The sequence below is a fragment of the Sminthopsis crassicaudata genome, chromosome 4 (assembly GCF_048593235.1).
Source record: "Sminthopsis crassicaudata isolate SCR6 chromosome 4, ASM4859323v1, whole genome shotgun sequence".
In the NCBI taxonomy this organism is placed as follows: domain Eukaryota; kingdom Metazoa; phylum Chordata; class Mammalia; order Dasyuromorphia; family Dasyuridae; genus Sminthopsis; species Sminthopsis crassicaudata.
In genome coordinates this window covers 398,260,756-398,283,683 of record NC_133620.1, presented here as the reverse complement: position 1 = coordinate 398,283,683, position 22,928 = coordinate 398,260,756, and the positions used below count along the sequence as shown (strand labels likewise).

The 22,928-nt window shown below is 37.3% G+C and overlaps 1 protein-coding gene across 2 annotated transcripts in view; it reads right to left on the bottom strand.

The window, feature by feature from the left end:
• KIF26B (kinesin family member 26B) overlaps positions 1-22,928 on the bottom strand; it is a 590,705-nt gene that overhangs the window by 204,636 nt on the left and 363,141 nt on the right. Inside the window, exon 1 of one of the 2 annotated variants that reach the window (XM_074262567.1) lies at positions 15,578-16,374. The exons of the other annotated variant lie outside the window; for it this stretch is intronic. Coding sequence (XP_074118668.1) covers positions 15,578-15,600 — 23 coding nt within the window. The 5' untranslated portion in view covers positions 15,601-16,374. Of the gene's footprint in view, positions 1-15,577; positions 16,375-22,928 lie in introns of those variants that run through there. 2 annotated transcript variants of the gene reach the window in all.

The following is a 22,928-nucleotide window of genomic DNA, read 5'->3' as shown; positions in this document are numbered from 1 at the left end:
AGTGGATAGAGTACTGGGTCTGAAGTCAGGAAGACCTGAGTTCAAATGTAGTCTAAGATACTATCTGTGTGATCCTGGGCAAGTCACATAGACTCTATCTCAGTTTCTTCACTTATAAAATGACAAAAAAAGCAACAATCTCCCAAGAATGTTGTGAGTAGCAAATGAGATAATACAAATGCTAACCACAATGATTGAAACATAGTAAACATTATAAATGATAGTTGTTGCTGCTGTCATTATGATTATCACTACTTTCCCTCTGCCCAGACCCCAGGATTTTTATGTGGCAGATAGGGTGAGGTCTGACAGAAGTGTCCCACACATGACCATCATGTCTATAGTGAGAGTTTTAGGAAACTTGTTCACTATTGTGCTGAAGATACCCACAATTTTCTTTCTCCAGCTGTTTAACAATTCCCATCTCAAAGAAACCTGCAATCAGTTGGCTACACAAGACAGAAAAGGAACATGGGAAATGGCAGCAAGATCCAACAATTATTTTTTGCTTGACTCCTATTTTTAAAAACTTCTTGCATACTACCAGTCACAGGTGAAGGGAATTTGTCTCCACCATTACAATGAGCTTCATTACAGTGGGGGTTTGATTACAATTCACTCATTACTGCAAGGCAAAATGGGTAAAGTTAACCTCAGGGATATACACAGAGCAGTTTCTCTGATTGCTAACTTCTGGCATAGGGATAATTCAGGGATAATCTTCATCATCATTATCATCATCACTAGGATTTATGTAGCATTTAAAATATACAAATCTTTTTTTACAAATATCATCTTTTTTTATCCTCACAACAGCCCAGGGAAGTACATGCTATTATTATCCCTATTTTATAGATGAGAGAATTAAGGCAGGCAGAGGTTAAGTGACCTGTATGGTATCATCCAACTATTAAGTGGCTGAGGATGGATTTGAACTAGTGTCTTCCTGATTATAGCTCTAGTGCTCTGCTTCATCAAGCTGCCTCAGAGGAACCAGAATCTCCTCATTTCTCCAATGCCTCCAACTTTCAAACCATAATTCTCAGAGTCATAGCCTTATGGTGCTATGATAGACTTAGAAAGACCTCTTACTCTTACTCACCTCAGCAGAAACTGCTCCAGGTAGATGACATCCAAAATAAGTAAAAAGACCATTTTATAACTGACCATCTAGAATGCTTTTAGCATGAATAATTTTCTGTACTATGGTTATTTGTATTATACATATTATATTCCCCCTACTAGTTCCCTAAAGGAAGAGATCATGGCATTCATGTATCTACCACAGGATACTGCACAGCAGATTGCATGAAGCAAATGCTTAATTAATGTAGTTCCCCACCCCATCTATGATTTCATAGGTATCATTATTGTTGTTTAGTCATTCAACTACATCTAACTCTTCATGACCCTGAGGACCACATAACTAGTATTATCCTTGGGGTTTTCTTGGCAAAGATACTGGAAGATTTTTTTTTCATTTCCTTCTCTTATTAAGGCAAATGGAAAATAAATAACTTATCCAGGGTCACAAAGTTGGAAGTATCTGAGGTAAATATCTCAGATCTTCCTGACTCCAAGCCAAGCACTCTATTTTAGTTACCTCCTTTATTGGCATAGGAAAAAGTCAATGTGAAGCTTCCTTGACCAAAACAGACCAACCAATGGTGTGTAAATTATAATTTTAAAGGGTGAATGGGATCAAGCTAAATAAGAGTAAGTCAAATGACTTGTCCAGGGTCATAAACCCAGTTTGTGTCAGAAGCAGCACTGGAACCAAGTGCTGTCTGAAGTCAGTCTTTCTCTCCACTATCCTAGAACAAGCAATCTCATTGGATTTATATAACTGAACTATCTAATTACAAATAGAAAATTAGTTGGTTTTGCTAGCCCTAGAGAGAAAAAGTTAGTTCTCTTACTATTCTATAACCATCTGCTACCATCTCTAACCCTTACCACTGCAGACCAAATGTATACCATTTGTCTTAAGATGACTGAAACAAAACAATACTGGTTAATTCAGTTCACAAACATTTAAATACCTCCTAAGTGCTGTGGTAGGAGATGGTGTCACAAGGATAAAAATACCACAAGGATAAAAATGTCCTTGAAAAGAAAGAAATCTCAGTAAGACACATAAAATAAGTGTGATCAGAAGGTAGAATGTAATAAGTCCAAAGATAATTTGAGAAAAATAAGAAAAAGTTCTTTTTTGCCTGGAAGCACCAAGAAAGGCTTCCCAAAGGAGATGACATCTGAACTAGATAATGAATAGTGTGCTTGACTGGTTGATTAGTTACCTGTTGCTTGTATAGGCGACCTATACAGTTGCCTATATAGGCAGGATTTTATTAGAGAAGTCAGCAATGGTCTGTGGCCAATCCAATATTTAACTGATGAGCTCCAGTCCCCTATTCCTAACTGCCTGTTGGACATCTTCACTTGGATGGTCAACGTCCCACTGGCATCTTAACTTCAATATAGGTACTTAATTTCATTGAATTTGCTGAATTTACTAACCCTGTAATTACATAACATAATCTTTAATAATGTAACTTAAATAGAAGGTTATTATTGAATTAAAAAGCAGGCCTTTCAGTTGTAGTTAGAATTATTCTTCTCTATAGTCCAGATGGTGCTGGACTATATATAATAATAATCCAATATTTCTCTAATGAAAATTCTAAAAATATTTTCCATCATGTTTTTGTTTCTTTTGTCTTTACTTCCTATTTCCTTCTACCATAATTTTTTCAGTAGAATGTAACTTTATATACAGACAGACAGAGAGACAGTATTGTGCCCATTTTCCTTTTAAAAATAATTTTAAAGATTATATTTTGATTCCCATAGTTTGGGGAATGAGAGGAAAGAGTTTAACAGGAAGAGAAATAAAGAGAATAATTATAGGTATGGAGCCAGGAACTCAGAGTTCATGCAGATATCTGAAGCTGGGAGAAAGTGGAAGAGATTTAAAAAAATAGCAAGTCATCCAATATTATTGGAACACAATGAGCAAAAGGACTCTGGTTAAGTAGGTTGTGGTCAGTCTGAGAAAAGCTGTGAATGCTGGGTTAAGCAGCTGGTATTCATTCTTAGAAGGATTTAGGGATCCACTGCAGGTAATTTTGGACAGGGGGTGACATGAATCAATACAAACTCATTCTGGTACATGGTCTAGAAAAGTTCCATTCACAGATACCATAACTGTAGAGTGAGTAGTATAATTTTTCATTGACTGAGAATGTGTTTTGGGTTCAGTTATTGAGGAGGGCTGTATATAGTTCTTAGAGTTTGACTCTCTGGGAATCCAAATATTCCTGTTGACCATTCCATGGACAAAAAGCTATGGCCAGTAAGCTATAAGGTTAACTCTAAAAGTCAATTTGATTAGATAATTTGTTTCCCCTCCTTTCCCTATTTCTGATCTTTAACAAAGAAAGCATTTGCTCCCAGTTTAGCAGGGATGGACCCATTTTCTCTCTTCCAGAGGGGGCTCCGAGTCTGCATTTCCTTGTCTCACTCCCTAGCAGTTCTCATAATGATAAGACAGGCTCTATCAGCCATAAAACTACTCCACTGGTGGCCTATCCCCATAAAATAATCAGGTTTGATTCCATCTCTGAGATCCCTTCCAGTCCAGGCATTCTGTAATTTAAGTGTTTAGTTATTTGTTAAGATTATATAATTAAGATGAATTAAAAACCAAACTTCCTAGACACAGCAATATCTCATTTCAGATCTTAGAATTAAAGCTGTTGTACAGAGCCTGAATGGGCCTTAGTATGAAAGACATTCACTTAACCTCTCTGAGGGTCAACTAACTCATCTATGAAATGAAGAGTCAATTCAATTCAACCAACATTTATTAAGTGTTTAGAATATGCTCTCAGAAAACTTAGAGCTGGAAAGGTCCTTTAGAGATTGTTATGTATATAAAGCATTGTAGTAACTTTAAAGCCCAATTGTATATAATGCCAGCTATTACAAAGTCATTCGGAGATAGAGAAGTGCAGTGAACCTGTGATTCCATTGGTCTAGAACTCCCTGGTGAAGAAGTCCCTCTACCAATAAAGATGGGTGCCTTTTTCACAGCTTATCATCCTATAGAGTTGCCTAGAGCCTTAAAAAATAAAGTCACCATCAAAGGGAAACACATCCACATGGAGTCAAAAGTTGGCTTTCTATTTATTACACTGCACTACAACATATTGATTCTATATTTTGAATTTTAAAATTGGCAAAGCATACTGGTAGTATTGGATAGAGTGCTTGGCCTGGAATCAGGAAGCCCTGAGTTAAAATCCAGTCTCAAACACTCACTAGTCACTTAACTCTGTTTGCTTCAGTTTCCCTATCTGTAAATTAAACTGGAGAAGGAAATGGCAAAAACCACTCCAATATTTTTACCAAGAAAACCCTAAATGAGATCACAACGATCAGATGAGATGAAAAAAAATTGTACAAAAACAATCTCTAAAGGACCTTTCTAGCTCCCAAATTATGTGACTCTGACTTCATACTCAATGTATACAGACCATGATTCCCTAACTGATGACACAGAAAGAGCTTTGGGACTATGTGGTATTTAAACTCATTGTGGAAAATATATGTTATCACTAAGGCTGTATTAGAATATATCACTGGGTTACTGTAAAGGACTGATTAATAAGAGTTCGGCCAGAGAGAAAGCTAGATAACTGATAGCTAAGATAAGTATTCTGATAGCTCCCATTCATATAGCAGCTTACACATTGTTTCGTTTCCACCCAAAGCCACCTCAGGAGGCAGATCTTGCAAGAGTGATTATCCCCATTTTACAGATGAAAGAATAGACTCAGAGAGATTAAGTTACAAAGTTAACTGATGGCAGAGCTAGAACTCGAGGCTGGATCCTCTCATGCCCAGATCATGCTATAGCTCAGACCATGAGATGGCTGAAGGATGCCATAATATTCCACACCCAGAACCCACAATGTAATCTTTTAGCTTTGTCAGTGGATGCTGGATGGCTACTCAACTTTCATAAATCATTTCTTCTCTGTAAAAGTAGTTCTGCTAAGAACCTCATACACTAATAGCAATTTGCAAAAGAACAGATCCATCGGGGCTGAATGACTAAGATTAAGCCTACCCACTAACACAGTTAAGGAGCAACCAGACCTGGGCTTCTGAATATGATTGAGGTCATTTCCTACCTAAATCTTTAATTTATAATTTGTATATGAAATGACTGTTTCCAATCTTCTAGGAAATACAACTTGTTTTGGTACCATATAATATTATTAGTTATGGATGATCATGATGAAAAAATCCTATTAAAATCAATTAATGGTAGTAGGAGCAACCAGGTAGCACAGTATATAGAATGCTGGGCCTGGAACCAAGAAGACTCGAGTTCAAATAAGACCTCAGACCCTAGACTATGCGACCTTGGAGAAGTCATTTAACCCAGCATGCCTCAGTTTCCTCATCTTTAAAATGAGCTAGAAAAGGAAATGATAAACCACTCCAGTATCTTTGCCAAGAAAACCCCAAATGGGGTCACAAAGAATTCTACACAACTGAAAAACAACTGAACAACAAAAATGACAGAACCAGTAAGATATCCAATTAAATTATAATAAAGATATAGTAATTTTAAAAGTTTTTTATGAAAAATATTTGTATTCTTAGGTTGTACAATGTATTGTATTGTTTATATTCATTCCATAAATATGTATTCAATAGGTTAATATTTACAAAGTGTCCCTTCTATGTGCCAAGCATATATATGTGTCCTGGGCATATAGAATGAGATACTCTGCTCTCAGGGCATTTACCTTCTTTTGTGGGCACAGAACATGTTCACAGATAAATAACTATAGGTTATATCCAGATTAAATATAAAATTATGGGGAGCAGGCACACTAACATTCAGGGGACTCAAGAAAGACCTTTGGAAGGAAGGGGCCCTTGAGCAGATCCTTGAAAGGAGTCATGGTTCAACAAAGACCAATGAGGAAGAAAGGCATCTTGGACCTGGTCTATGCAAAAACACAAAGGTGTTTTGTGTTCAGAATACCACCAGAGGCAACAGCAAATGGGCCGGCTTGGTTAAAGCAGATTATATGATGAGAAGTACTGAAGTCATACCACAAAAGGGCTTTCACTGCCAAATAGAGAAGTTTGTAGGGAGCATGGCACAACTGGTGAGAACAATGACTTTGAAGTCAGAAAATTTCCATTTTAATACCATGTCTCTCACTGTGTGTGACTGTGGCCAAGTCACTTAACAATCTTTTTCTTTATTTGCAAAATGAGGGTTTTGGAGTAAATGACCTCTAAGGTCCTTTCAAATCCCAAATCAAGAATCTTCTTTTATCCTATAGGAAATGTGGAGCAAATGAGGTTTTGTGAGTGAGGGAGTAACAATGGCAGACTTGAAGACAATTTGGCAGTTTTGTGGAGAATGGATATCAGAGTGGAGAGGCTACACACAGCATCTAATTAGAAGACTAACCTAGCTAGAGCTAATGAAAATCTAAGTTAGGATGGCAGCGTTGTGAGTAAAGAAAAGGGAATGAACTTCTGAGATGTTGAAGACATAGATTATGAATTATAGGTGCAGGAATAGAAATAGAAGCAAAGCACTCTATGCAGGGGGTATTAAACACCCAAAGAACATTTCCAATAACAACATCGAACAGAAGCTAGAATAGTTATTGGGGTATAGAATTTCAGACCAGTTAGTCCAAATGACTCACATTACCTAGGATGAAATTGAGTTGTTAAATGTGTTGCTCAAGGTCACACATATAAGAGAGAATCAGAAGAGACTTTTGAACCTGTATCTTTTGACCTCAGAAATAGTGTTTTTCCTGTAGTATCTCATTGCCTCATCTTCATGCAATCTCACCCCTTTGTTCTGATCTGCTCCCATATCTGGCCTAACTCTGTTAAATAGTAGTTTGTTATTTAGATAACCCTAAAGAATCGTTGTCAAGGAAGATAGGGATGAGGGGAAGAAGGGAATGGGAAGGGGGCAAGCATCAGTGGAAAACAAATGGATTTTTTTACAAGAGCACTCAACATGCTTTCCCCAAACACTCTCCCATTCTGAATTTCTAGTATCCAGGGGCGATCTGGCAACTGGAAATTTTGAGCTCAGCTGTGGAGAATGTGTAAATGACAGCTTTGGCTGTCAAGATGCTTATAAAGTAAGAAGGGAGCTTACATATTTATGAGCTGACATCTCAGATTTGTGGCTTCATACCGTTCCCCAATTTCCCTCTAGAGCGACAGATAGGTTGAAAAAAGACTTGGTAGGCTTATTACCTCACCTTCCCCTTTCTCTGTCCCCTCACCCCCCAAATTACAGCAGGTGGTTACTTGATGGAAAAATTGGGGGGCCATGAGAAGGGGCAAAAGCAAGCCAATGGGAACTTTGGGGCAGACAGGATATGAGGAGGAAAAGTAACAGATCAGCTATACAGACCAGCATAGCTTTTCCCTTTTACACACACACACACACACACACACACACACACACACACACACACACACACACACCACACCTAGTGTTTACAATAAGCCTTAATTTATTGGAAGTGACCCTTTTTGTCAGTATATTTTTCATTTAAGAAGTTTAGGGATGAAATCACACAGACCTAATGCCAAAGAAGGTCTTGTTTCATTACTGACAGAACCCAAATATCATTACAGTGGACAATAAATCACTTTGCCAATAAAAGGTAAATCCAGAACTGCTTTTTCCGGGATGTTCTCAAGAGAAAAAAAAAAGGCAATTCAGTGTCATTTTTCGTAAACCAATACCCTATATTTAGATGGAAAGTACTTAGGGCCACCTTGCTGTGGGTCTGTCTAGCCAAGATAGTGGTCACACATTGTCTGGGTAAGGGGCTGATAAAACTCAAAAAGAACAGGCAGAAACAATGGCTCTTTCCTACTGATGTTATTCATTATGAGCATAATGCTACATGAAGCTTTCTACTCAAAGAGTTCCTTTTCCCCTCTTCAGTTAATAAACTCTGCTTGAGTTGAATGATGTGAGAGCATTCACTTAATTAATCAAACAAATATTTATTAAGTGCCCACTATATGCCAAGACCTATGTTAGATGCTGTGGGATACAAAGGGAAAAAAAGGGAGAGGGCAGGGGAGGGGAAAGGAGGGGAGGGAGGAGAGAAGGAATTGGAAAGAAAAGGGATTCCTGGTGTTAAGGAGTTAAGAAAAATAAATGTGTCTTATTTAATAGGGACCTATTGAGGGTTATTGAGCAGAGGAGTGAGAGAGGATTATACTTGTGCATCAGGAAGATTAATTTTCTGTTGCATTTGGATGTAGAATGCTTTACAAGTTAGGTTGGGAAAACAGACTAGCAGGGAGAAACCATTTTCTTTTATGTCAGTGCAACATCTAATATGTTTTGTACAGAGCTTACAGTCATTTCTTTTTCATATATACTCCCCAGGGAAAGTTGACACTATTTAAGAGCAACACAAATAACAAGACTGAATCAGCATTTGAATTTTCAGTTTCAAATTCTCTCATGCATCCCAGAGCAATAAAAATAATAGATTTTAAGTCAAAAGTTCTGGATTCAAATGCTTTGCATAAGTCTTTGAATCTCTCCAGGTCTCAGTGTTCTCATCTGGAAAATGGGGAGATTGGACTAGATGCCCCAAGTTCCTTCCCAGTTCTATATCTCTAATTCTGTGGTACTGGGCACTTAGGTCCACTCTGCTCTAGGCATTAAATGAATGTGAGAAATCAGACAATGGCAGGATGATAGAAAAGGCTGATGGCACAGGGGAAGTAGCTCTAGATCTGAAGTCAAAGGACCGGGGAGCAAATCCTTTTTCAACTCTCTAGGTTGCCACATTTTTAAAATGAGGAGATTGACATTCACGGTCTCTAAGGTCCCTTAAAGTTCCAAATATAGTATCCTCTAAGGAGCACAATGTTAACTACCTTGCCAAACACTTGCTTTACCATTGTTGTTGTTTGGTTGTGTCTGACTTCTTGTGTGAGTCCATTCCAAATTTTCTCAGCAGAGGTACTGGAGCAGTTGGCCATTTCCTTCTTTTTAAAGGTGAGAAAACTGAGGCAAACAGGGTTAAGTGATCTGTCCAGGCTTACACAGGGTTACACAGCAAATGTCAGAGCGGGATTTGAACTCAGGAAGATGAGCCTTCCATCTTCAGATCCAGCACTCTGCATTATGGTACCACCTAGCTGCCTTTACGATATCTTCCCAAAGTTCTAAAATGGGCAGATGCCATTGCCCTAACTTCAAATGGAGATATCACAAAAAAACAAACATGGCTTGCTTATTCCTGTCATAATTCTTATTTGAAAAGTCCTTTTTTCTCCTCTCTGCTAAGCTAGGTCCTCCCTTTCCACTGTGAAGTCTTCTCAAAATAATGTCATCCAGATATAAGCGCCCTCATTGTCTGTATATAGACAGAAACATTTGGTTGTACTTTTGTTCTTTTTTTTTCATAAGTATTTTTTTCCACATAGATTAGTCCTGTCTCCTTCATTATACTATAAGCTCCTTCGGAAAGAGACCACACTTTTTTTTCATCCATTATCTACTGTATGAAGAGTTTTGTCTTCCAGTATCTTGGTCATCTCCCATCCTCCATCTCTACCCCCAACCATAGCTTCCATTACCAAGCCCTATATCGACTAAGCACCCAATAAATCCACTTTTCTAGTGGAAAAATATAAATAATATTACAATTTAACAATGTAATACAACATCATCTCCAGGGGAAAACATACAGTTTTCAAACTTGGTTTTCATTTTCTACAGGCTCCCTTTATTTCATCCTCTTGCCTTCAACTTCTAGCCCCTGGGATCTTTCCTTTCCTGTTCCTCTCATCAAATCCCACAACATATTTAAGGGACAGTCTAATATTCACAATTATGTATACCTTGATGGGAAATTAAGTGAAAAGTCACTTTTTAAGGAACATTTGCTTATTAAAGTCTTCCTTCCAATCTTGGAATAGGATAAAAGGGAATCTGAAGCATCAGGGTCTTAGTTTCTATATATTTCCAACTCTGCTTGTAAGGTCAATTGTATGTTTAAAATGGTAGAATAAAAGGAAAAAAAGGCTGTAATTCCCTCCCCATCCCCATTTTCTCCTTCAACACATTTCTTTTGCAACTTATCTAGGATTCTTATAATAAGTGATGGTTAAATCATATTACTATAATACATGAAACTTTGTAATGCACTACTACCCTCACAATATAGCCTTATGTGGTGGGCAATGCTAATGTTGGCTCTGTTTTGTTTTTTTTTTTTTTTTTTTTTTTTGGTCCAGATCTCTTACTTTATCTGTTCATGAACCACCTGGTGTAGAAACCCCTTTCATCAATGAAATTTGATACCTTGCTTGCAACTTACAGTCAGAGAATGGCATGGAACACTGAGGGGTTAAGCAATTGATTAAGCAAATGATTGAGCAACCATCATTTATGAGAGGCAGAACTTGAATCCAGATCATTTTGACCCTGACTGAATTATATAGTCTCACAGTACAAATATCATCATCCCATTTTAAGGATAAAAAAAGAAGTAAAATGTAAACCTATACATGGAAATTTCAAATCTTACAAGATCCTTCTTCTTATACTACATGCATAATATATCATGTTTTGAGTTGCAGCAGTCACTTGTGACCACATCCCATTGTTATACTATAAATTCCTCGAGGACTGGATCTATATCTTACTCAGTCTTTGAATTGGCTTTTTTTTTTTTTTAATGAGGGGAGAGGGTGAAACAGCTAAGTGATATAGTGGAAAGAGAGATGGATCTGGAGTCAGAAAGTACTGAATTCAAGATTCTGTCTGCCTCCTCTTCCTCACTAGCAAAAGTGGTTTAGCAATAGTACTTACATGCCCAGGCTGTTGTGAAGATAAAACAAGAAAATATTTTAAAGGGTTTTGAAAGTTTTACAGTATGCTAGCTTTTTAATTGGTTAAAATATTTAATTTCATTGACATAAGGAAACTCCTTCTATCAATACAGATAGGCACATACTTTGCAGTTTATAATCCTCGGAGCATTAAGAACCCAAGTAACTAGCTGGAGGTCACATAGCCACTAAGTATCAGAGATGGATCTTGAACCCAGATTTTTCCTGCCTAATCTCTTCTTGTTATGGATTATTTCCTCTTATCTTTATCCTTCTTGTTGTTCAGTCATTTCCTACTCTTTGTGACTGATATGGGATTTTCTTGGCAAAGATAGTAGAGTAGTTGATCATTCCCTTCTCCAGATCATTTTACAGATGAGGAAATTGAGGCAAACAGGGTTAAGTGACTTGTCCAGAGTCACACAGCTAATGTCTCAGACCAAATTTGAATTTAGGAAGATGAGATTTCCTGACCCCAGACCCAACACTTTATCCATTGTGCTACCTAACTATTCATCTTGACCCTATCAACTACTTAATAGGTATTCATTTAATTAAATTAATATTGGTTTGTTTCATCCAAAATCATTAACTTAAATAGTGTATATATATATATATGTATATATATATGCATATGATAGAGAGCTATGCTATAATTACAGTATAGATCCCCACACTATCCTGATGCTTCTCATTTTTAGCCCACAGCAGTACACTGCCTTTCCCTTGCTACCTCTCAAAGACTTTGGGAACATCTTGAATTATCTCACTTTATCCTCACTACAACCCTATAATTACAGGCAGAACAAGCATTATTATCCCTATTTTACAGGTGAAGAAGCTCAGGTATAGAGAGGTTGATTTGTCCAAGGTTATACATTTGGTTAGCGACAAAGTTAGGGTCTAGGTTTTCTCTGTTCCTCATCCAGACATAAATTTTCCCCAGTCCTGCCCACTCTGGAGTCTGATGACCACTAAGGAGAGTCACTGCCCTGACTGTCCTGGGGCAACAGATAAGTTAATAGTCCTAGGTAGATAATAATGGTGGAGCTTGGAATTCACATGACACACAAAACCAATTTTTTCCATTTCTCTTTACAGAGAGAAAGGAAGAGAAAAAAAATCTTCCCTTTTCCTGACTAGAAGGGAAATTATTCTTCTCCTTCTAGCAAAAGCCCTGTCATTGAAAGGTCTTTCCCTGTCCTCTATTGAGTGGTTTTCTCTACTCAGGAAAAGAGAGGGAGACAAAGGCAAGTTTATCCGTATCAGCTACTGAATTCTGAAATCAAGAAGGGGTTCGGTTGATCAAAATGTTACACCCCCAGCAAAGTGACTTACTGATGGGTACACATACAGTGTCAGATGCAGGATTTGAATATGGATGTTTCTACCCTCACAAACTCCCTTTATCCCAATACCTGTCCTAAGAACCCAGCTTTTTAGAAGATAGCCAGCCAGTTGCTAAATAAGAGAGCATCCCTGGCATTCTAGTTTAGAAGGAATTGCCTCACAAAATGATAGAAGTTGCCATTTATCCTGAACAAAGCTTCCCTGCAAAACACCAGGTTAAAATGAAAGCTTCATCCCATCTGTAAGGTATTGATCAGTTAGAGATTTATCTTTGCCATCTGGTTTTATCAGTTCAGAGCTTTGGGCTCTGAACAGAACTTTGCCTGAAACTCCTAAGAGACAATCCCCTGTCTCTCTTCATTCTCTCACCTTGACTCCAATACTTTATTGCTCAGCAATTTTGCTGATGCCAATCAGCTGCCTTTCTCAAAAGGGTGTTTGCAGGTATCAGCAGATCTGGCCCCTTTCCTCATTGACCACAGAAAAAAAGCACTCTCCCATCCTCCCTCAAAGTAGTGCCTCTGGCAGCTAATCACTTTGCTTTCATGGAATTCACTGGGGATTTTGATGGAAGAGAGGGTAATGACACTTTTTAAATTGAGTTCAACATTTATTAAACACCTACTATGTACCTGGCCTTGTGCAATAGCCTCAGAATACCACTTTCCCTATCACTGGAATTTACTTAGAAGATTACTTTTGTTATTGATATGTGTCAGAATATGCTTTCTGGAAAAATTTTTCTCCTGTGTTCAAGGCAGCATGTAAAAAAATGACCATTTAAATAAAAACATTAACTTGGAATAGGGAGACAAATGAAATAGAACTCTGATAGAGATTCATTTCAACCAGAATCAGAACAAGTGGAGAGCACTGGAATTTGAAGCTTGGAAAAGGTTGCCTTTCAAGCCTATCTGCTTTAATAGCCTGAGAAGGTTTAGAGTTAGGAGGGACCTTAAGAGATCACCTCATCCCAACTCCTTACTCCAAGAAGGAGGGACCTCTGAGAAGAGGTAAGTGACCTGTTCAAGTTCCTACAGCTGAGCCCAGGATGATAAAAGATTTAAACATAGGTTTCCTGACTCTCTCATTATGTCATGTTTCCACTGGAGTCTACAGTGGGTGCTTTGCTCCAGGTTTTCCACCTCCCTCCCAACCTCCTCTAAATGCTAATGAGCTTGCCAGGATCCATGTGAACAAATTCAAAACAAACCAGCGAAAGATTAAAAGGTTCTCCATTTCCCCCCTCCCCTTGTGATACAACCACTTAGTGTGCAGAGAAGCATTCACATGACATTGTGAACATGTGTTTTCTGGATCAGATTTCCCCCAGATAACAAAGGGCGTCTTTTAAAAGGCGTGGCCCTATTTATTTTAGGGTAACTGGGGTCCCTCAAACAGTCCTGTGACCCTATAGATTCCGACAGGCTCCTTCTCAGATGCAGTGCTGGCTGCCCAGGGTTCTGAGGATGCTAAATGCCAATCAATAAAGTTAGAAGCACTTCTGGGAGAGCCTGGGAGATATGATCTCACTTGTATGCTCACAAAAGTGATTTCATATTCAGGCATCAACTGAGCTCATTCAATTTCAAAATTGGCAGCCCCTCTACATCTCGCTACAGTGCTTCCTCTGTCCAAGGCTGGATTTTAAACCATCGCAGGGCGTGTTCAAAGGGGGAATCTGCAGAAGGGTCTTTCATGATGTTCCAAGGCTGCTGAGTGAACGGATAGAGGGGGCTGCCCTGCCTCAGCTACAGAAGTGATAGATGGAGAATCAACAAAGTTAACTAAGAAAGGCTCCTTCACTGGGCTATTTCCAGCTCTCTCAAATAGGAGCCCCATTTCCAAATCTGGGCAAATTTGTGATCTTGGTTCCATAGAATAGTTGACTGTAAGAGAAGAATTACCCTCATCTCTTGCCTTCATCCCCCACCTCTGGAATAAATAAATAACACAGAAATCTTTGGACTTTAGTGCCTACATGATTTACATAACATTAAAAAGCCACTTTAAAAGCCTGGTTCTCAGGAAAACTTAAAATGACTTTACAAATGACTTATTCACAACAAAAACAGGCTTTGTTTCTAATTAAGAAAGAAAATATGCACTGTATTCTAAAGCTTAGGGTTGTTTTTTTTTTAATCCATTACATGTTCCATTCTGTCACTAACTTCATTGATTCCTGTCTCTCTCTGTTAAGCATTCTTGTACTTCTCCCGCCCCCATAAAAACTGAAGAACTGAAGATGCTTTAACCAAATCCTCCCACAGACAGGGGGAAAACTTGGGCTAGCATTTACGGGCAGTGACCAGTTTTCAGTATATTAATACCCTGCTACTTAGGTATGCCCGGTACTGTTATACTAGAGTAGTATGGGAGCTGTCCTCTCACAAGAAAGCAGAAAGCAGCAGGAAGGAAAATGCACTGGACATTTAGTGGAAAAATCAATCTCACATTTCTGCCAGCCAGGAAAAAAAAAACCTTTTTGAAAGCCACAGGCTAGCCCCATTTTCTTTCTTTTCTTTTTTTTTCTTTCTTTCTTTCTTTCTTTCTTTCTTTCTTTCTTTCTTTCTTTCTTTCTTTCTTTCTTTCTTTCTTTCTTTCTTTCTTTCTTTCTTTCTTTCTTTCTTTCTTTCCTTCCTTCCTTCCTTCCTTCCTTCCTTCCTTCTTTCTTTTCTTTCTTTCCTTCCTTCCTTCCTTCCTTCCTTCCTTCCTTCCTTCCTTCCTTCCTTCCTTCCTTCCTTCCTTCCTTCCTTCCTCCTTTCTTTCTTTCTTTCTTTGTTTCTTTCTTTCTTTCTTTCTTTCTTTCTTTCTTTCTTTCTTTCTTTCTTTCTTTCTTTCTTTCTTTCTTTCTTTCTTTCTTTCTTTCTTTCTTACTTTTCTTTCTTTCTGGTTTTGAATAGATTACACACTTAAAGTGCTGCCTAGGATACACAACTAGCAGCTGTTAACTAGCCTGATCTGGAAACAGCAATAGCTGTCAGTTTAAGAACCCAGTTAATATCTTTCTAGTTTTAGTTCAGTCTGTCTCAAGGGAGGGGAAAAGGCATTCCTGGATTCTATGTCAAGATCATTGGTGCCCCTCTGGACACAGCTGTACCATTTATGTGTCAATCACTGTGGGGGAAGGGGAGCCTGACTAATCTGGTCCCTCCTAACTTCTCTGAAGCACTTGGGAATGTTTACATCTTGCTACCACTTTAAGGAAAAGTACAACAGGAAAGTTAAAACAACAAGAAACAAGACAACAAGTTTATCTAGCTGTAGGGAAAGGCATAATCATGTTACTTACACTGCTTTCCAATCCATCATCATTGATAAATCATGGCTAAATAATCAAGTGCAGACTCCATTTCTTCATGTCTGTTAATAAAAAGCTTTACTCAAATGTCTCTTGCAGGTCTGGGGCCATCTCAGGAGGAAGTACCACAGGGTAAAGGTGAAGGAAAAAAGATAAGGAAATTCTAAAATCCATGGGGGGTTGAAATTTCCCAGAACGGACCCTGGAATCAATCCTGCTGAGGCATCCTGATGATCCCACCTTCTCCTGTCCCATGATACCGGCCCCACTGAGCTCCCATCCAACTTCCCATTTCAAGTCAGCATCTGCTTCAGCATCACATCTCCCACCTAGAGTGAAGCAGGGGAAGAGGAGCTCACAGTAACCTTGCCAATCCCCATAGTCAAGCCTGCTTCTCAGAGGAAGCTGCACCAGTTTCTCTCATGTCTGCTGTCTGAGAGGGAGGGAGAGGGAGAGGGAGAGGGAGGAGGGGAGGGAGGGAGGGAGGGAAAGAAGGGGAGGGGAGAGAGGGAGAGGGGAAGAGAGGGAAAGAGAGAGGGGGGAGACAGACAGACAGACTTAGAAGAGAGAGAGTGAGTGAGTGTGTGTGTGCGTGTGTGTGTGTGTGTCTGAGAAAGACAGAGAAACACTTGCTAGAACTCCCATTAACCTATGATAGCTTTGGAATTCTAGGAGAAGCAGCTGTGAAACAGACCATCAAAATTAAGTGTTTTTAATCTTTTTGATCTTACATATGTACACACCCATTTAATGAAGTAGGCACACACATGCTCACAGAAGATGAGCCCTTATAGCATGTGTGTATACAAATAAATACACTTAGATCCAAACCAACACACACACACACACACACACACACACACACACACACACACACCCCCAAGAGAATAATTCATAAATTCGCATATTTCATTTTTGGAGTGAAAATGTCTAGTCTCAACTGATGTCTTAAAACTATTCAAATGTTCCCTGTAATGAAAGTGCAAATCACACAAACAGCCCCTCTATTTTTTGTCCCATATCTTCTATTATCCTGCCTTTCCTAGTTCCTAGCTTCTATTTTCCTTTCCCTGCCCTTCTCGGATTTCCTGGCAGGAAGGGAGCCTACAAGAGCCAGAGCACAGGGCAGCACCAGGGGCTCCAAGAGAGGGGGAGCATCTCCCAAAAAGAGTCAACTTTTTTTTTCATGTGACACAGCATCTTTTGTAGGCACTGCAACCAGAATGCTTTACAGACTCTGGTGACACGGTTACCAAGCCAAATCATAAACCATGCCAGAGGGAGTGGCCCAGAGCAAGGACATGAGACACAATGTCAGAATAGATCTCAAAATGGAGCTTTGTTTCAGCAGAGGCATGGTGTGGAGAGCCAGGCAGGAGAGGGGTAAAAAAGAAGCTCTTGGCTGGGATAGGGGTGAGAGGGTGTGACAAGAGACAGGTCAGGGTTCTAGGCAGAAGCCAGTGGAGGAGACACTGGAGCTGATCCATGGGGAAGGAGAAGCTGGTCTGTAATATAAACCTTGCTTTTGTATGTGGTTGTGAAGGATCCATGGGCATGGAGAAAAAGATCAGACAACTCATTTCTCCAAGTGTTGTGAGAGTGAGAATAGAAACCTAACAAGAGGGGGCAGAATTTGGAGTTCATATGTGCATTTCCTTATATGATCTTGTGCTCACCAATTAAGCGTAGGTTTTTTTTACCAGTCAAATAAAAGGGATAACCTAAAATCAGCGGCCTCTGGTGTCTCTCCCAATCTATAATTCTATGATTCAAGAGATTTTGTGGTCCCTTCAGCTCAAAATATATGATCCTATGATTCAGTGATCTCTGAGGTCCATTCTAGTTTGTAGGTCTATGAGCTTGTGATTCTATGACCTTGGGATGGTGGGGAAAATGTCCCACAAAGTTCAAAAAGGAAGATTAAGACAAATAATGAAAGTCAGACCTGGATGGAGACAGTGATATACACATCATCTTTAATGTGGCTACATATTGACTGTCTAGGAGGTAGAGAAGGTCTGAATGTTCATGCACGTGGAAAAAGGAAATTGTTGAGTCTAGAGCAATAGCCTATTTACAACCAATTGTGTGCATCAGAAATTAACAAGGATAGACACCAAGTAGAACCTTACAATGCCTCAAAATGTCACTAAAAGACATCTAGAATGTAAAATAGAAAGCAAAACCTCATATTTACTTGGCTAAAAGCAAAACTAATACATTTAGAGAAGTCAAGGATAGAGCCTTCAGGAATGTGAAAAGGAGAATTAAAAAGTAGAGTCTGATTGGTTGAAAATTTGAGAAGCAGATCCAGAAACAAGGAATCCACACTGAATCTCAAAATCTTAAACATGAGTTGTTCAGGAATCTAGGCACCCAAAAGAAATTAAGAAATGAAATGTACCCCCCCTTCTTTTTTTGGGGGGGGGGCAGATGGGTGGAACTACCATTGTGGTATGTCGTATATGCTGTCAGCTGTGGTCGTATTTTGATTAGTATTGCTTAATTTTTTTGTTTGTTTTTTAACTTTTTGTTATAAGAACGTTCACTGGAAAGGAAAAGGGGTGCAAAAAGTGGGTAGCAAACATTATAGAAGAAGGGAAGACTCATGTTGGTGGTGCTGAGGGAAAGCAGGCCCATTGATTCACAGCAGAGAAACCATGAATTGTTTTCAACTTTGTGTAAAACAATTTGACATTGTGTAAGAAAAATTACTAAATTCTTCATACCCTTTGATCTAGAGATTATTCAATTTAGATTCTCTCTCTATATATATATAGATAGATAGATAGATAGATAGATAGATAGATAGATATAGATATAGATATCTATAGTAGCTAGTAGCAGTTTCATTATTGATGATACTAAAATATGTGACCAAAAAGTGGAATATGATTGAACAAATTATGCTAGCTGAAGGTAATGGAATATCACTGCACATTAAGTAATGAAAAATATGAAGAATTTAGAAAAATGTGAAATTATACAGAAAAAAAAGCAAAACAAGAAGAATAACATATGCAATGGACCATAAGAATGGAATACACATGAGTTTAGAGGCAGAATTTCATGCAGGAAATAGATGCTGAAAATAAGGACAATTTCCAGCTAGTTTTTAACCTAATTTGGTTAAAAGCAAGGGAATATTTTGCAGGGAAAAGTTAGATTATGAGAGTTCCCATGGTTTTGAGTTTTAAGAGTTAATTACATATATATATATATATATATATATATATATATATATATATATATATATATATATATATATATATATATATATATATATATATATATATATATATATATATATATAGAAAAACTCCTTATATATTACTACTTATATATATATATTAACTCCTTCAAACCTCCTGTCTCCACCAATGGCTTCATTGTATATTACTATTTTCTTAATTGACACAGGAATGTTTGTATATCAATAGATGTTACTCGCTAAGATTTAGAAATTATTTATTACTATATAATAACTATTAGGGGAAAAGTGTGGTGTAAAAAGAGGTGTCAAACTCAGAGCTAGCAGCAAAACTCTGAACTAGATTAAAATGGGAAATTAAATAAATTACATTTAATTTTTCTCCAATTATATGTAAAAAAAATTTTAACCTTTTTTTCACACTTTTGAGTTTTATATTCTCTCCTATCCTCCCTTTCCTCCCCCCTCTTTGAGAAGGCAAGCAATTTGATAAAGATTATACATGTATAGTCATACAAAAACATTAATAGGGAAATGTTTAACAATATAAATAGATGGCAAATAAATAACAGTATAACCAAAAATACAAGCTAACTTTAATTTATGGCTTTCTTAGTGTAGGGTTGGTATTGGTTAGATATCACTGAGTTAGTGGATAGAGGAAGAAATGGGTTCAAGCCTTACTTCTCACACATATTGGCTTTGTGTTTCTGGGCAAGTCATCTAATCTCTCAGTGACCTAGGTAATCCTCTAAGAGACACAGTGTACAAAAAGAGTGATCAACTTTCTGATGGTATCTCTGTTCATAGCCAGGTTGGTCATAGCATCCTAGATATCCTCTGAATCCAAGAGCAGATACAATAGCTCTGACAGCAGTCACCTATTTACTCTATTCCAGGACTTCCTAAAGTCTTTTTGTGATAGATCATTTTGGCAGGATAGAGAGAAATCTATAAACTCTCAGAATCATGTTTTTAAATGCATAAAATAAAATTCATTGGACCACAAAGGAAACTGGTAACATTGACTCAATTACAACGTTTTTAAAATAATTAAAACAAGTCCCTGAACCTTAGGTTAGGAATTTCTATGTCTCTTTGGATACTTCTAGGAATCGAGAATTGCCTACTTGCTAAAAGAGCACATTTTGGTTTTGTACAACTGAGGATTATTTTTTTCTTTGTGAGTATAGGAGACAGGCTCAGGACTTTTGATTTCACTGGTACACCAAACTTCCAAATGAGGAAACTCCATCTATTAATGTAGGTTGGCACTTTCCCTGCAACTTTTTATCTTGGAGAATTGCTAAGAACACCAAGAGATTGAATGACTTGCTCATAGTAACATAGTTAATAATTGTTAAAGTCAAATAATTGTCAAAGAAACCTAGATTTTCCTGCATCAAAGGCCAATTTCCTCTATTACACTACATTGTTTTTGTTTTTCTTTATAGAGATTTAGGGGAGAGACATATGATTGTATTATGAATAGAGAAAATGAGGAAAATCCCTTTATCAAAGTACTGAATGCAAATGTAATCTTAGATAGAAATTTTGCCTTTTTTGCAACTTGACTATAATGGACCAAGAAGAACATATCTAATTTCACAATGCAAGTGGAAAGGGCATTTGATTTTGGCATCAGAGGATCTAGATCCAAACTCTGGTTCTGCCACTTACAACAAACTGCCTGACAATTAGCAAGTTCCTTCCCCTCTCTGAAGCCCAATTTTTCCATCTGCATGATGAGGACTTTTATAGTCTTTCCCAAATCTATATCAAATATTCTTTTTTTCATTTCAGAGAATTTTATTTTTCCCAACTATGAGTAAAGATATTTTTCAACAATCTATTTTATAAGATTTTGAGTTCCGAATTTTTTCTCCTTTCCTCCCCTCCCTTCCCCTTCCCCAAGACAGCAAGTAATCTATATATCTAATATTCTTTAATGATACCTCCTCTCTATAATCATTTTTCAAAATCAAAGAATGCTAGCATGACCACTTACCCTCCCACACACAATCCTTTAAACAGTACTATTTTATTAAACAAATGCTTGTGTGTGCATCTTTTCTAGAGTCTTCAGTAAGCATTCTGGTTACTTTCTTTGTCTCAGATTGTCAAAACCCTTCAGAATATATGATACCTTCTGCTAAAGATACTATTTTATCTGCAATCTGGTTAAGATTGTATATCCAAGTCTATATTTATATAAACCTTAATAGTAGACATATGATCCATCTTACTAAAGGATGACTAATCCTTCCCAACTTGTTAAGATCTACCAGAAAATGCAATTTATTAGCATAGTCATAACCCTTCAAAACTCATGTTCACCTTTACTTAATGACAAAGAATCAGGATAGACCCTTAACAGATCTTTTGATAGTCAAGATAACTGAAAATCTTTAGATGGAGTCCAAGATATATATATATATATATATATATATATATATATATATATATATATATATATATATATATATATATATATATATATATATATATATGTATATATGTTATTCCAAATTCCATGTTAATATCATAGTTGGCTAAAGTTATGAGGCTCTTAGATACTTGGAAAAAGAAATATGTAAAATACTTCTTTGATAGTCACATAAGCACTCTTGAATAAGAGCAAAAGGTACTTCTAGGTTCTAAGTTTCCAATTCATTGATTTATCTAATGGTTTGAAGCAATCCTACCATCATCTAGCTCCCTTTCATGGGCAATAATTGGTCTGAAACTTTCAGAACACAGGAAACTTTGCTCACTTCCTTGATCTTCACAGACTGGTCAACTTAAAAGAGATCTTTTCCAAAATAATTGAGGAATTCTATCCATAGATTGTATGTAAGAACAGAGATCTTTTGATGAAAATGGTCAGAACGTTCTTTTTAAAGTAAAAGGTCACATAGTTCTAAAGTATTACCTAGAGGTATAAATGAGCGTTTTCAAAACTGTAAAGGAAATGCTTGTGCCTTGGCAATCTCTTTTATTTTATGAATTGCCTATAGATGTGGTATATCAGGGGTGGTGGTCTCTACCAAAAGAGAAGTATAAGATTTCCAACTTATGTGATTTATGTGAAGCTAATTTCACTACACAAAGCATAAAAAAATCCTTCACTTAAATAAGCTATATGTTTATATATATATATATATATATATATATATATATATATATATATATGTGTGTGTGTGTGTGTGTGTGTGTGTGTGTGTGTGTGTGTGTGTGTGTGTATCTTATATTGTAATGCTGTATCATATATGAAAATTAAGATGTTTAAAAAGATCAATTAAAGGTTGATTATTTGCTTAAAAAGAATTTTCCAAGAAAACTGAGGCAAAGAATCATATATATGGAGTGTGAATAAAGTCAACACTGTTGAATTGAAGACCAAACTGTTGAATTGAACTGAATAAAGTAGGCATCATATGATAAATTACATATGTCATATTACTCAAGGAATTGTGAACACAATGGAGAACCAATGGAGGCAGAATAGTACAGTGGAAAGAAAGCTAAATTAGGAGCCAAAAGTTCGTGAATCACAGTTCTGCTACTTACTATGTGCAGCCTTGAATAAGTCTTGAATCTCGATTTCTGTTTCCTCATATATAAAACATGGAAGTAAGATGGCTCCAGATCTAAAGCTATAATGCTAAGACTAATGGACTACTTTCATTTTTCTACCAAGAGAATTAAATAATGACCCTTCTACATGATTAATCTATGTTTGCCCCATCTAACGGACTGGTGAATATAGTGTAGTGGAATTTGTTCTGTAGAGTTCCAACTGGCCCATCTATAGATCTTACATAATCAAAAAAACCAAATTCTCTGAGAATTACAGAGGGGTACATTTGGTTCCTGAGATTGTGAAGTAATGTATTAGTGATTAAAACATCTCTCTAGCACAATGTACATGTAACACTGATACTAAAGTTAGAATTGAAGTCTAGCCAAACTTATCAAGTAGTTCAGTCCAGTTCATCCAGTCCCTTTATGTATGTCCACCATAAGAAGAGATCTATCCCAAATTGTTAGTTGGCCCCTGAATATATAGCTAGCAATAGCAGAAATACAACTATTAATCATTTAGGTCATAAAAATCTTATTTTTGATGTG